The 13,057-nt window shown below is 38.8% G+C and overlaps 1 protein-coding gene across 1 annotated transcript in view; it reads left to right on the plus strand.

Annotated features, from left to right (window-relative positions):
• Positions 1 to 13,057, plus strand: part of PIK3C2G (phosphatidylinositol-4-phosphate 3-kinase catalytic subunit type 2 gamma) — a 474,611-nt gene that overhangs the window by 337,540 nt on the left and 124,014 nt on the right. The window contains exon 25 of the mRNA XM_070370044.1: positions 6,697 to 6,853. Coding sequence (XP_070226145.1) covers positions 6,697 to 6,853 — 157 coding nt within the window. The remainder of the gene's footprint in view (positions 1 to 6,696; positions 6,854 to 13,057) is intronic.

The following is a 13,057-nucleotide window of genomic DNA, read 5'->3' on the forward strand; positions in this document are numbered from 1 at the left end:
TCCAACATATGATTCAGAATGCAGTACAGTATATACTTAAGAGATCAAATAGTTTCCAATCTTCCCTCTTGCCACAACCAATTTATATCTCAGACTTGTGAGTATTGCTTTAACTTCATACACAGGCTCCAATATATTAATTCTGCAACCTGGGATTGTGGTCACATTTGAGTAGACTGATAAATCACAGTCCAGCTACAATTCCTACAGCTTGTCAGCTGGGAGAGCATTCTGTTTCATATGAGGCTTCCTAGTGTTTATAGAAAAATCTTAGTCAAATTCTAATTATTTTTAAAAATTTCTTAGAAGTGAGCCATGCAAATCATATAGAAAAGATGCCATAGTTTAGACTATCATAATATTTAAACATAGCTAAAATTCAGTTCAGGTCAGTCACTCAGTCATGTCCAACTCTTTGTGACCCCATGAACCACAGCATGCCAGGCCTCCCTGTCCATTACCAACTCTCAGAGTCCACCCAAGCCCAAGTCCATTGAGTCAGTTATGCCATTCCAACCATCTCATCCTCTGTTGTCCCCTTCTCCTCCTGCCCTCAATCTTTCCCAGCATCAGGGTCTTTTCAAATGAGTCCGCTCTTCACATCAGGTGGCCAAAGTATTGGAGTTTCAGCTTCAACATCAGTCCTACCAATGAACACCCAGGACTGATCTCTTTTAGGATGGACTGGTTGGATATTCTTGCAGTCCAAGGGACTCTCAAGAGTCTTCTCCAACACCACAGTTCAAAAGCATCAATTCTTTGGCCCTCAGCTTTCTTTATAGTCCAACTCTTACATCCATACATGACTACTGGAAAAACTATAGCTTTAATTAGACAGACCTTTGTTGGCAAAGTGATGTCTCTGTTTTTTAATATGCTGTCTAGGTTGGTTATAACTTCTCTACCAAGGAGCAAGCATCTTTTAATTTCATGGCTGCAGTCACAATTGCAGTGAATTTAGAGCCCAGAATGAAAAAGTCTATCACTGTTTCCATGGTTTCCTCATCCATTTGCCATGATGTGATAATATCAGATGCCATGATCTTAGTTTTCTGCATGTTGAGTATTGAGCCAACTTTTTCACTCTTCTCTTTCACTTTCATCAAAAGGCTTTTTAGTTCCTCTTCACTTTCTGCCATAAGGGTGGTGTCATCTGCATATCTGAGATCATTGGTATTTCTCCCGGCAATCTTGATTCCAGCTTGTGCTTCATCCAGCCCAGGGTTTCTCATGATGGACTCTGCATATATGTTAAATAAACAGGATAACAGTATACAGCCTTGACGTACTCTTTTCCCGATTTGGAAACAGTCTGTTGTTCCAGTTCCAGTTCTAACTAATGCTTCATGACCTGCATACAGATTTCTCAGGAGGCAGGTCAGGTGGTCTGGTATTCCCATCTTCAAGAATTTTCCAGAGTTTGTTGTTGTCCACACAGTCAAAGGCTTTGGCGTAGTCAGTAAAAGAGAAGTAGATGTTTTCTGGAACTCTCTTGCTTTTTCGATGATCCAACAGGTATTGGCAATTTGATCTCTGGTTCCTCAGCCTTTCCTAAAACCAGCTTGAATATCTGGAAGTTCACGATTCACATACTGTTGAAGACTTGGAGAATTTTGTACATTACTTTGCTACCGTGTTAGATGAGTGCAACTGTGTGGTAATTTGAGTATTCTTTGGCCTTGCCTTGCTTTGGGATTGGAATTAAAACTGACCTTTTCCAGTCCTGTGGCCACTGCTGAGTTTTCCAAATTTGCTGGCATATTGAGTGAAGCACTGTCACATCTTTTAGGATTTGAAATAGCTCAACTGGAATTCCATCACCTCCATTAGCTTTGCTTATAGTGATGCTTCCTAAGGCCCACTTGACTTCGCATTCCATGAAGTCTGGCTCTAGGTGAGTGATCACACCATCGTGATTATCTGGGTCATGAAAATCTTTTTTGTATAGTTCTCCTGTGTATTCTTGCCACACCTTCTTAATATTTTCTGCTTCTGTCAGGCCCATACCATTTCTGTCCTTTATTGAGCCCATCTTTGCACGAAATGTTCCCTTGGTATCTCTAATATCCTTGAAGAGATCTCTAGTCTTTCCCATTCTATTATTTTCCTCTATTTCTTTGCATTGATCACTGAGGTAGGCTTTCTCATCTCTCCTTCCTATTGTTTGGAACTCTGCATTCAAATAGGTATATCTTTCCTTTTCTCCTTTACCTTTTGCCTCTTTTCTCAGCTATTTGTAAGGCCTCCTCAGACAACCATTTTGCCTTTTTGCATTTCTTTTCTTGGGTATGGTCTTGATCACTGCCTCCTGTACAATGTCATGAACCTCCATCCATAGTTCATCAGGCACTCTGTCTATCAGATCTAATCCCTTAAATCTGTTTGTCACTTCCACTGTATAATCATAAGTGATTTGATTTAGGTCATACCTGAGTGGCCTAGTGGTTTTCTTTACTTTCTTCAATTTCAGTCTGAATTTGGCAATAAGGAGTTCATGATCTGAGCCAGAGTCACTCCAAGTCTTGTTTTTGCTGACTGTATAGAGCTTCTTCATCTGTAGCTGCAAAGAATATAATCAATCTGATTTCAGTGTTGACCATCTGGTGATGTCCATATGTAGTCTTCTCTTGTGTTGTTGGAAGAGGGTGTTTGCTGTAACCAGTGCATTCTCTTGGCAAAACTCTATTAGCCTTTGCCCTACTTCATTCTGTGCTCCAAGGCCAAATTTGCCTGTTACTCCAGGTGTTTCTTGACTTCCTACTTTTGCATTCCAGTCCCCTATAATGACGGAGAAGGCAATGGCACCCCACTCCAGTACTCTTGCCTGGAAAATCCTATGGACAGAGGAGCCTGGTAGGCTGCAGTCCATGGGGTTGCTAGGAGTAGGACACAACTGAGCGACTTCACTTTCACTTTTCACTTTCATGCATTGGAGAAGGAAATGGCAACCCTCTCCAGTGTTCTTGCCAGGAGAATCCGAGGGACGGGGAAGCCTGGTGGGCTGCCATCTACGGGGTCGCACAGAGTCGTACACAACTGAAGCGACTTAGCAGCAGCAGCAACCCCTATAATGAAAAGGACATCTTCTTTGGGTGTTAGTTCTAAAAGGTCTTGTAGGTCTTCATAGAACCATTCAACTTCAGCTTCTTCAGCATTACTGGTCAGGCATACACTTGGATTACCATGATATCGAATGGTTTGGCTTGGAAATGAACAGAGATCATTCTGCCATTTTTGAGATTGCATCCAAGTACTGCATTTTGGACTCTTCTGTTGACTGTGATGGCTACTCCATTTCTTCTAAGTGATTCCTACCCAAAGTAGTAGATATAATGGTCATCTGAGTTGAATTCATACTGTTCATCGGGTTCTCAAGGCAAGAATACTGAAGTATGGATGTGAGAGTTGGACTGTGAAGAAAGCTGAGTGCTGAAGAATTGATGCTTTTGAACTGTGGTGTTGGAGAAGACTCTTGAGAGTCCCTTGGACTGCAAGGAGATCCAACCAGTCCATTCTGAAGGAGATCAGCCCTGGGATTTCTTTGGAGGGAATGATGCTGAAGCTGAAACTTCAGTACTTTGGCCACCTCACACGAAGAGTTGACTCATTGGAAAAGACTCTGATGCTGGGAGGGATTGGGGGCAGGAGGAGAAGGGGACGGCAGAGGATGAGATGGCTGGATGGCATCACTGACTCGATGGACGTGAGTCTGAGTGGACTCCGGGAGTTGGTGATGGACAGGGAGGCCTGGCGTGCTGCGATTCATGGGGTCGCAAAGAGTCAGATTTGACTGAGCGACTGAACTGAACTGAGTTGAATTCACCCATTCCAGTCCATCTTAGTTCGCTGATTCCTAGAATGTCGAGGTTCAGTCTTACCATCTCTTGTTTGAGCACTTCCAATTTGCCTTGATTCATGGACCTAACATTCCAGGTTCCTATGCAATATTGCTCTTTACAGCATCAGACCTTGCTTCTATTACCAGTCACATGCACAGCTGGGTGTTGTTTTTGCTTTGGCTCCGTCCCTTAATTCTTTTGAAGTTATTTCTCTGCTGATCTCCAGAAACATATTGGGCACCTACCAACTTGGGGAGTTCATCTTTCAGTTCACTTTCAGTTATTTCTTTTAGTTTATATATTTTCTCTAATTTGTATATGTTTCTTTTACATGTTTGAAATATGTTATCACAGGAAGGTAAGCATAACTAAAAAATTTTCCAAAAGAAATCAATTTGGTCAGACATATTTTTCTCTATCAATGAGAAAAGCATATCTATCACACTAAAAAAGAAAATTTCAGGAAGTTGTAAAGTTTGAGACTCTCAAAATTATTTCAAAAACTTCACCCAATATAGCCAATATACTATAGAGAGTAAGAAAAAGAATTAGAAGACTTTTATATATAAAATTAAGTTTTTTTCTGATTATAGAAGTCTAAGATTTTGCTAAAACTCACTGAAATGTTACCTGTAGTGATGACCCCATGGTTGAATGATTTATAAAAAATGCTACCAAATTCAAATGTGCACTTAAGGGCTTATGCAGCCAAAGAGATCACTTTGGAGAAGCTGAAAGTAAATTAAACATTTAAGGATAGATGGGATCTCACACATGGAATTTTTGAAGAGAAAGAGAGATTTAACTATGACTAGGTTCAGCTCTAAGAATAATTTTATTAGTTTGGAGACTAAGAACAGTATTTAGAATTATTGAGTGTTTACTGTATGCCAGGCTATGTTTTAAGTACTTATACTCATTTAATCCTCTCAACTATCCAAAGAGTCAAGCGCTCTTATTCCCATTTTACAGAGGAAGAGGTTGAGCCACTCAGAGGCCAAGTGACTTGTTCAGGGTTCCAGAACTAGTAAGTGGTTGAATATGACTGGAAGCTTACCTGGCAAGGCTACAGTATGTGCTGTCTGCATGAACCTCTTATAGCCATTCACAGATGTGTAGCTCTCTCTGTGTCCGGCCTTTGTGTATATGTTCTTAGTCCTCACAGCAATTCTAAGAGCTAGGTATTGTTGTTCAGTCACTAAGTCATGTCCGATTTTTCACGATCCCATACTAACAGTGTCTGGTCATATTTCCTCCTTTCTGACCAATATTTTTATTATACCTAGTATAAAATGAAATATAGCTACCTCTTTTTCCCTTACTAAGCATATCACAATGAATTGGTAACATCTGTGTTTTTCATAGATTACCTTCTGAAAGAATTTGTCATGCATATCTTAGCTTTTTTTTGTTGTTGTTCTGAACTATAGTTGACTTACAATACCATCATTCATTTCAGCTATAGAACATAGTGATTCAATATTTTTTATGCATTACAAAATGATCAACACAATAAGTCCAGTTACCATCTGTGTCCATACAAAGTTATTACAGTATTATTTTGACTATATTCCCTATGCTGTACATTATGTCCCTATGCTGTACATTACGTCCCTATGACTTATTTATTTTATAACAGGAAGTTTCTAACTCTTGGTCTCCTCTACCTATTTCACTAATTCCTCCATCTCCCTCCCCTCCGGCAACCCCAGTTTGTTCTCTGATTCTATGAGTCTGTTTATGTTTTTTTGTGTTTGTTTTCTAGAATCTACGTGTGAATGAAATCATATAGTATGTGTCTTTCTGTGACTCATTTCATTTAGGATGATGCCTTCTAGATACATCCATGTTGTTGAAAATGGCAAGATTTCATTCTTTTTTATGGCTGAATAACATTTCATTTTATATATATATATATATATGTGTGTGTCACATCTTCTTTATCCATTTGTATATTGATGGACACTTAGGTTGCTTCCATATCTTGGCTGTTGTAAATAATGCTCCTCAATTTGTTGAAAGTGAAAGAAAGTGTTAGTCACTCAGTCTTCCCAAAGACTGTAGCCTGCTAGGCTCCTCTGTCCATGGAATTTTCCAGGCAAGAATACTGGAGTGGGTTGCCATTCCCTTGGGATTCCCTGGTGGCTCAGACGGTAAAGCATCTGCCCACAATGCAGGAAACCCAGGTTCAGTCCCTAGGTTGGGAAGATCCACTAGAGAAGGAAATAGCAACCCACTCCAGTACTCTTGCCTAGAAAATTCCATGGATGGAGGAGCCTAGTGTGCTACAGTCCATGGGGTCGCAAAGAGTCGGACACGACTGGGCGACTTCACTTTCTTCTCCAGGGTATCTTCCCAATCCAGGGATTGACCCTGAGTCTCTCTCATTGCAGGCAGATTTTTTACCATCTGAGCCATCAGGGAAGACCATTAAAAAAAAGAAAAAGTACCATGAGGTTAAAAACATGATCTGTTCTATCATTTCATACTTTAGCAATAAATGTATTTTCTGTAAAATCACATTCCCTATATTAACTTTAATGGATAATAGTCACATCAAAAATAACTTGAAATTACTATTTGAGACCGTATAGGTCAACTTTGTAAAATAACTTGCCCTTCCTTCTCTGTTACAGCTCAGTTACATTATTCAAAACCTATAATTAGCAAGCTTTTATAACCATCCTACAATGAAGGAGGTTCATCCATTAGAGTGGAGAGAAAAATAACAAAAATTTTCAAATGGAAATAAGTTGTTGTAATTGCCTAATTTGATTTTTTCAACCATTTCTCTTCCTGCTTATGGTTGTTCTTGCTTTTCTTTCTTTTTTTTTTTTTTTCCTTTTTTTGCTTATAGGGACCGAGCCCCTTTTATTTTTACTTCAGAGATGGAGTACTTTATTACAGAGGGTGGGAAAAACCCACAGCATTTCCAAGATTTTGTGGAGCTTTGCTGTCGAGCTTATAATATTGTCAGAAGACACAGCCGGCTGCTCTTGAACCTGCTAGAAATGGTAAGTCCCTTGGGGAATTAACAAAAATAATAAGCTTCACTTATTTCTCTCTTTCCGTCGTCTATCTTTGCTAATGGTTTGGAGTTCCCCAAAGAGCTATTCAAAACGGAATGGAATGAACCAACTAAAAGTACCATTGTACATCTTTTCAATACGTTTCTTAACAGTTCATAACATTAATTCACAGTCATCGTCTCAAACCTTTCTCTTCACAATAATATTGATATATTCAGGGGTTATTTCAGTACATTTTGATTAAAGATGAAGGACAGTAATCTAGAATATTATATCAGTTGCACAATGCTTTAGGATTTTTTTTAAAGTATTTTAAAAATATTATCCCATTTTCACATTATGGCAACCCAATGATGTAGAACAAGCAAGGATTTTTCCTGGTTTCCCTCCCAACCCCTTTGATCACTTGCTTATTTTCCAGAAGAAACTGAGAGTCAAAAATGTAAGATGACTTGCTAGCAACTCGACTCTAGAGCAGCACATTTGAGTCTATGCATCATAGTCCTGGGTGCTCTCTGTTGGCCAACAGAGGAATTTTTAATGTTTCATTCCACTGTCCAGTGGACCAACCAAATGTCAGGGTGAGAGGAGAGGGATCTGATAGAAACATCTCCTGGAAGGGAAATGTGGTGATTCCTATGGGCACATACATACATGCTAATAACTGCAGCAAATTGTAGGAGATACATACATCTTTTGTAAATCAGCATGGTGTTGGAATCAGTACAATCATCAGAAATTTTTGGTTTAGGGTGAGCTGTATGGAGAGAGTAACATGGGAACTTACATTACCATGTGTAAAATAGATAGCTAACGGGAATTTTCTATACGTCTCAGGAAACTCAAACAGGGCTCTGTATCAACCTAGAGGGGTGGGATGGGGAGAGAGATGGGAGGAAGGTTCACATGGGATATATGTATACCTGTGACTGATTCATTTTGAAGTTTGGCAAAAAGCAACAAAATTCTGTAAAGCAATTATCTTTCAATTCTGACTGCAGCACACCAATTTTCTCTGTCCATCACCAACTCCTGGAGCTCACTCAAACTCATGTCCATTGAGTTGGTGATGCCATCCAGCCATCTCATCCGCTGTCATCCCCTTCTGCTCCCACCTTCAATTTTTCCCAGCATGAGGGTCTTTCCTAATGAATTGGCTCTCTGCATCAGGTAGCCAAAGTATTGGAGTTTCAGCTTCAGCATCAGTCCTTCCAATGAGTATTCAGGACTGATTTCCTTTAGAATGGACTGGTTGGATCTCCCTGCAGTCCAGGGGACTCTTAAGAGTCTTTTCCAACACCACAGTTCAAAAGCATCAATTCTTCGGTGCTCAGCTTTCTTTATAGTCCAACTCTCATATCCATACATGACTACTGGAAAAACAATAGCTTTGACTAGATGGACCTTTGTTGGCAAAATAATGTCTCTGCTTTTTAATAAGCTGTCAAGGTTGGTCATAGTTTTTCTTCCAAGGAGCAAGCATCTTTTAATTTGATGGCTGCAGTCACCATCTACAGTGATTTTGGAGCCCCCCAAAACAAAGTCTCTTACTGTTTCCATTGTTTCCCCATCCTTCAATTAAAAATAAATAAATTTTAAAAACTTGGTTTAGCGCCATGAGATGACAGTTCTACTAGATGCTGTTAAGGGTAGGTTTGAATTCCTGGGTTTGAATTCTAAGTTGGCCTCTTACTGGCTATATTTCTCAGCATATGTTACTTACTCCAGTCAGACTCTTGTTTCCTCATCTGCTAAATAAAAGTAATAGCATCTACCTTGTAGGACTGATAAATAAATGACCTAATGCTGTATATTTTGCATAAGCATTTATGCTAAGTGCCTTATGCGTACTAATTGATTTACATTTCATAATAGCCCTATTAGATAATTAATATAAACAGCACAGTACCTGTCCTATAGTAGGATCCAATTATTACACTAGATCCTTGTTAACCTATAAGAGCATTGTCCAAAAAGTATCCCCTAATCACTTGGTTATTTAAATTTAATTAGCATTGAATAAAATTTAAAATTCAGTTCCTTAGTCTCACTGACCACATTTCACTTGAAATTTCACATTTCACTCACCAGCCACATCTAGCTAGTGGTATACCATATTGGGCAGCACAAATATAAAATATTTCCATCAAAGCAGATGTTTAGTTCTATTAATTTAGTTCTATTGCATAGTACTAAATAAATGTTGACCTTCTTGCAGTGAAGATTGGATTTTGATTCTTGTTTCACTTTTCAAACAACATATGGACCTTACTTCTTTCCTCTCTGTCTTGAAAATATGGATTTCTAAATATTCTATAAACATGTAGTCCTTCATATAGAAAGACATTTTGGTTACTTCACATGTAAACTGGATATATACGGTTCTGTCCATCTCCAGAGTCAAACTGACTTTCCACTAATAGCCAGTGATTCATACTGGTAGAATTTTACTCTATCTCCCAATTATATTAGGTCATATTATAATCATGAGATGGTTTATAATTCATTGTATTCAAGCCACAGGTAGAACTCTACAAGGACTGAGTCTATGACCTTGAATCCATTTCATAGTAAAAATCCAGATGATATCAATGTTTACACTCTAGTGGGGTTTAGCTCATGAATCCATAAACTCTTGAGTACTTACTAAATGCCAGAAACTATGGAGAATACATTAACATATTAGATCTTGTCAGTCTTAAATTTTTCAATTTAGTAAGGAAGACAAAATTCATGTACACAAGCAAATTAGGTATCCAGCATTTCTAAATGTCTAAAACGTGTAAGTAACTGCCTACTAAGACTGAGAGTAACATATTCTAACAACTGCTTCCACCAGTCACAGACATTTCAAAAATAAACCCAAAGCAGAAAAGGACAAATATCATTTTATACTGCTTCTTAGCTGATAGTAAAATTATGCTGAATGACAAGCATGTTAAAATAATGTGAAAGAACAGCCTTTTGAAGAAAAAAAAAAAAAAAGATTCTAAAAGGTATTGGTGGGCTTTTTTCTTTTGTTTAATAATCATTTCCACTTACCTAAAAAGAAAACTTTTAGCATGTGGGTCATAATATATTAAATAGTCATTAAAGAGTATATACAATGTTATTTCATCTAAAGAAGTAGATATGTGATATTTTATTCAGGTAGTCAAATAATTTTTCATAAAATAACATTGAAATCAGACATTGAAGGATTCTAGTAAATAGTATTTGCAAAAAAATTCCCTGTTTTAATTATTCAACTGTGACTTTTAGGCTAAGGAAGAAAAATTGGCAGTGAATGATACTAATTCAGATTAATCTTATAATCTGAGATTTAGACTTTTACAGAAATTAAAACAGAGATCAGATGCAATGTGGGCCAATTAGTGTGTGCATGTGTGCTCAGTCGTGTTCAACTCTGTGACCCCATGGACGGTAGCCCTGGTGCCAGGCTCCTTTGTTCATGGAATTTTACAGGGAAGAATACTGGAGTGGGTTTCCATTTCCTGCTCCAGGGGATCTTCCTGACCCAAGGATCAAACCCATGTCTCCTGCATTGGCAGGCTGATTCTTTACCACTGAGTCCCACCTGGGAAACAGACCAATTAGACAAATGAACGTAGTTGTTATTTAGTCACTAAGTCGTCTCCGGCTCTTTTGTGACCCCACACACATGTGTAAAACAGCAATGTTATATCTCTGTTTCTGATTACTTACCTCTTGATTCTCTGCTCTTCACATTTCTTTCTTATGGGGTTCTGTAGGTAAATAAAGCATCAGTAAAGGTTTCAAGACCATATCTTCTCTGGTAGAGCTTCTTATAAAATAAAGACCAAATTTAAATTTACAGAAGATTGTTTTACAGCATTTAGTTATCTATTCTATCACTCAACAAATATTTGTTGAATATTGGCTGCATCTATGTCACTGTGCTAGGCTCTGGAGATATATCTGTAAAGGGATGAACAGAATTTCTGTCCCCATGGAGTTTATAGTCTATTGGAAAAAGAAGTATCCTTTGTCAGAAGAACTGCAGTACCAGTGCCAACCTCTGGGGATTTTTTGTTTGTTTCTTAATTGTAGTATAGTTGATTCACAATGTTGTATTGGCTTCTGCCGTATAGCAAAGTGAATCGGCTATCTATATACATATATACACTCTGTTGACATTTTTAGTGGGCGTCTCTGGTGGCTCAAATGGTAAAGAATGTGCCTGCAATGTGGGAGACTGGGGTTCGATCCCTGGGTCAAAAAGATCCCTGGGGAAGGGAATAGAACTCACTCCAATATTCTTGCCTGGAGAATCTCATGGACAGAGGAACCTAGTGGGCTGCAGTCCATGGGGTTGCAAAGAGTTGGACACAACTGAACGACTAACACTGACTTTTCGCTCTTTTTTGGATTTCCTTCCTGTCTAGGTCACCACAGAGTATTAGGTAGAGTTCCCTTTGCTATTTTATATATAGTAGTGTGTACATATCAATCCCATTCTCTTCACCCCAAGCTATTTTTTTTTTCCATTCCAATTCTGGCCTACACATGGACTCCTTTTGGGTTACTTTCTACCTCTGTGTATAATCTATATTTCCCTCAACTCTCTCTCAAATGACTCTTTCTGTGTTAACTTACTCAAAAAGAACTTAATCTACTGTGCCATAACCTAGTTACGACTTGAGAAGTACTTGACATGAGTCATAAATTCTGCCCTCCATGAATGGTCAATAACAAAGGATTATAAGACACAAACATTTGGTGTCTGCTGTGGAGTTCATTGCTCATCCTTGGTAGAGAACAGCCCATTTCCAGATATTCACAGTCCTTTTTGTTTACTCCTGGGAAAAGCTGGGGAAAAATAATCCATGAAATTCCCATCTTGCTTAAAAGCAAAACATCTGTAGAGACCCAAGAGTGTTGCTGGCTGGATTCACTAACATAAAAGCCTGTATTTCATCAGCTTTTCTCTTATTAAAAAATCAATAGCAGTCATTATGGAAGGCTCCCAAAGAACATAGGGACCATTCACCCAGTTTAAAATGTTTATCACACCCATTTTTATATCCAATATTTCCCAGCAGAAATCTTTCTAACTTCTCTACGTGGTGGCAAAGTGTGTCTGCTTTCTGAAGCATAACTATCAAGACAGATTTGGACTCAGTAAGAGAAAAACAGAATTAAAAAAAAAATTTTAATGTTCCCATGTTTTAAGAAGGAACTTATCTGTTTATCTGTACTAGCCACCCTTTCTCTTTCTTATTGCCCCAATTAAGGTTATTGTTGATGATTTAGTCACTAAGTCATGTCCAATTCTTGTGGCCCCGTGAACTTTAGCCTGCCAGGTTCCTCTTTCCATGGGATTTCCCAGGCAAGAATACTGGAGTGGGTTGCCATTTCTTGCTCCAGTAGATCTTCCCAACCCTGCAATCTAACCCACATCTTCTGCATTGTAGGCAGATTCTTTACCACTGAGCCCACCGGGGAAGCCCTACAGTTTTGACCCATGTAATCTAAGCTGGCAGGCACTTGAACCACATCTCTGTGGGCCAGTGAACAGACCTGGCTAAGTGCACCCACGTTTGAGACCGTCCTTACTCTCACGTGCAGAGTTGCAACACTAAAAGCCGTCTTTCTAAGGTATTAAGCCCATCAACAGGGGCAAAGTTAGCACTTGCTTCCTTTAATCAGCCACATGAAAGGGAGAGAATTTGGATCTGAAGTCATCTATACTTGGCAGACCACTGGTGGTGTGTGTGTGTGTGTGTGTGTGTGTGTGTGTGTGTGTGTGTGGGAAGGGTAAGTATAAGGTCTACTTCCCAAGGAAATGTTTGACATAGTCCTAAAGGAGCATGTGTGAAAGCAGAATATTCAGAGAAACTAGAAAGGAATTCAGCTTTAGGTGTTCATAGCAAACAGTCAGTCATAGTGTGTTAAAGGGGGACACTGGCACAATAAGTGCACACATGTCTCTGGAACTCTTAAGTACAGAACTGATAGAACCTAATCTAGGTTTTAGTTGCTCTGCAATGTATCTCCCTATGGTTGATTTTAAGTTTATTAGTTGGGACTGAAGTTCTATCTGTAGGCTTTCAATGCCTCACAGGGTCAGATATTTTTTCATTCACTCATGCATTCATTAATTCAGACATTCATTAAGTTCTAACTACAAAGCACCATGTTATGCAATATAGACAATTCAACATGGAC

The sequence above is a fragment of the Bos mutus genome, chromosome 5, assembly GCF_027580195.1.
Source record: "Bos mutus isolate GX-2022 chromosome 5, NWIPB_WYAK_1.1, whole genome shotgun sequence".
Taxonomy (NCBI): domain Eukaryota; kingdom Metazoa; phylum Chordata; class Mammalia; order Artiodactyla; family Bovidae; genus Bos; species Bos mutus.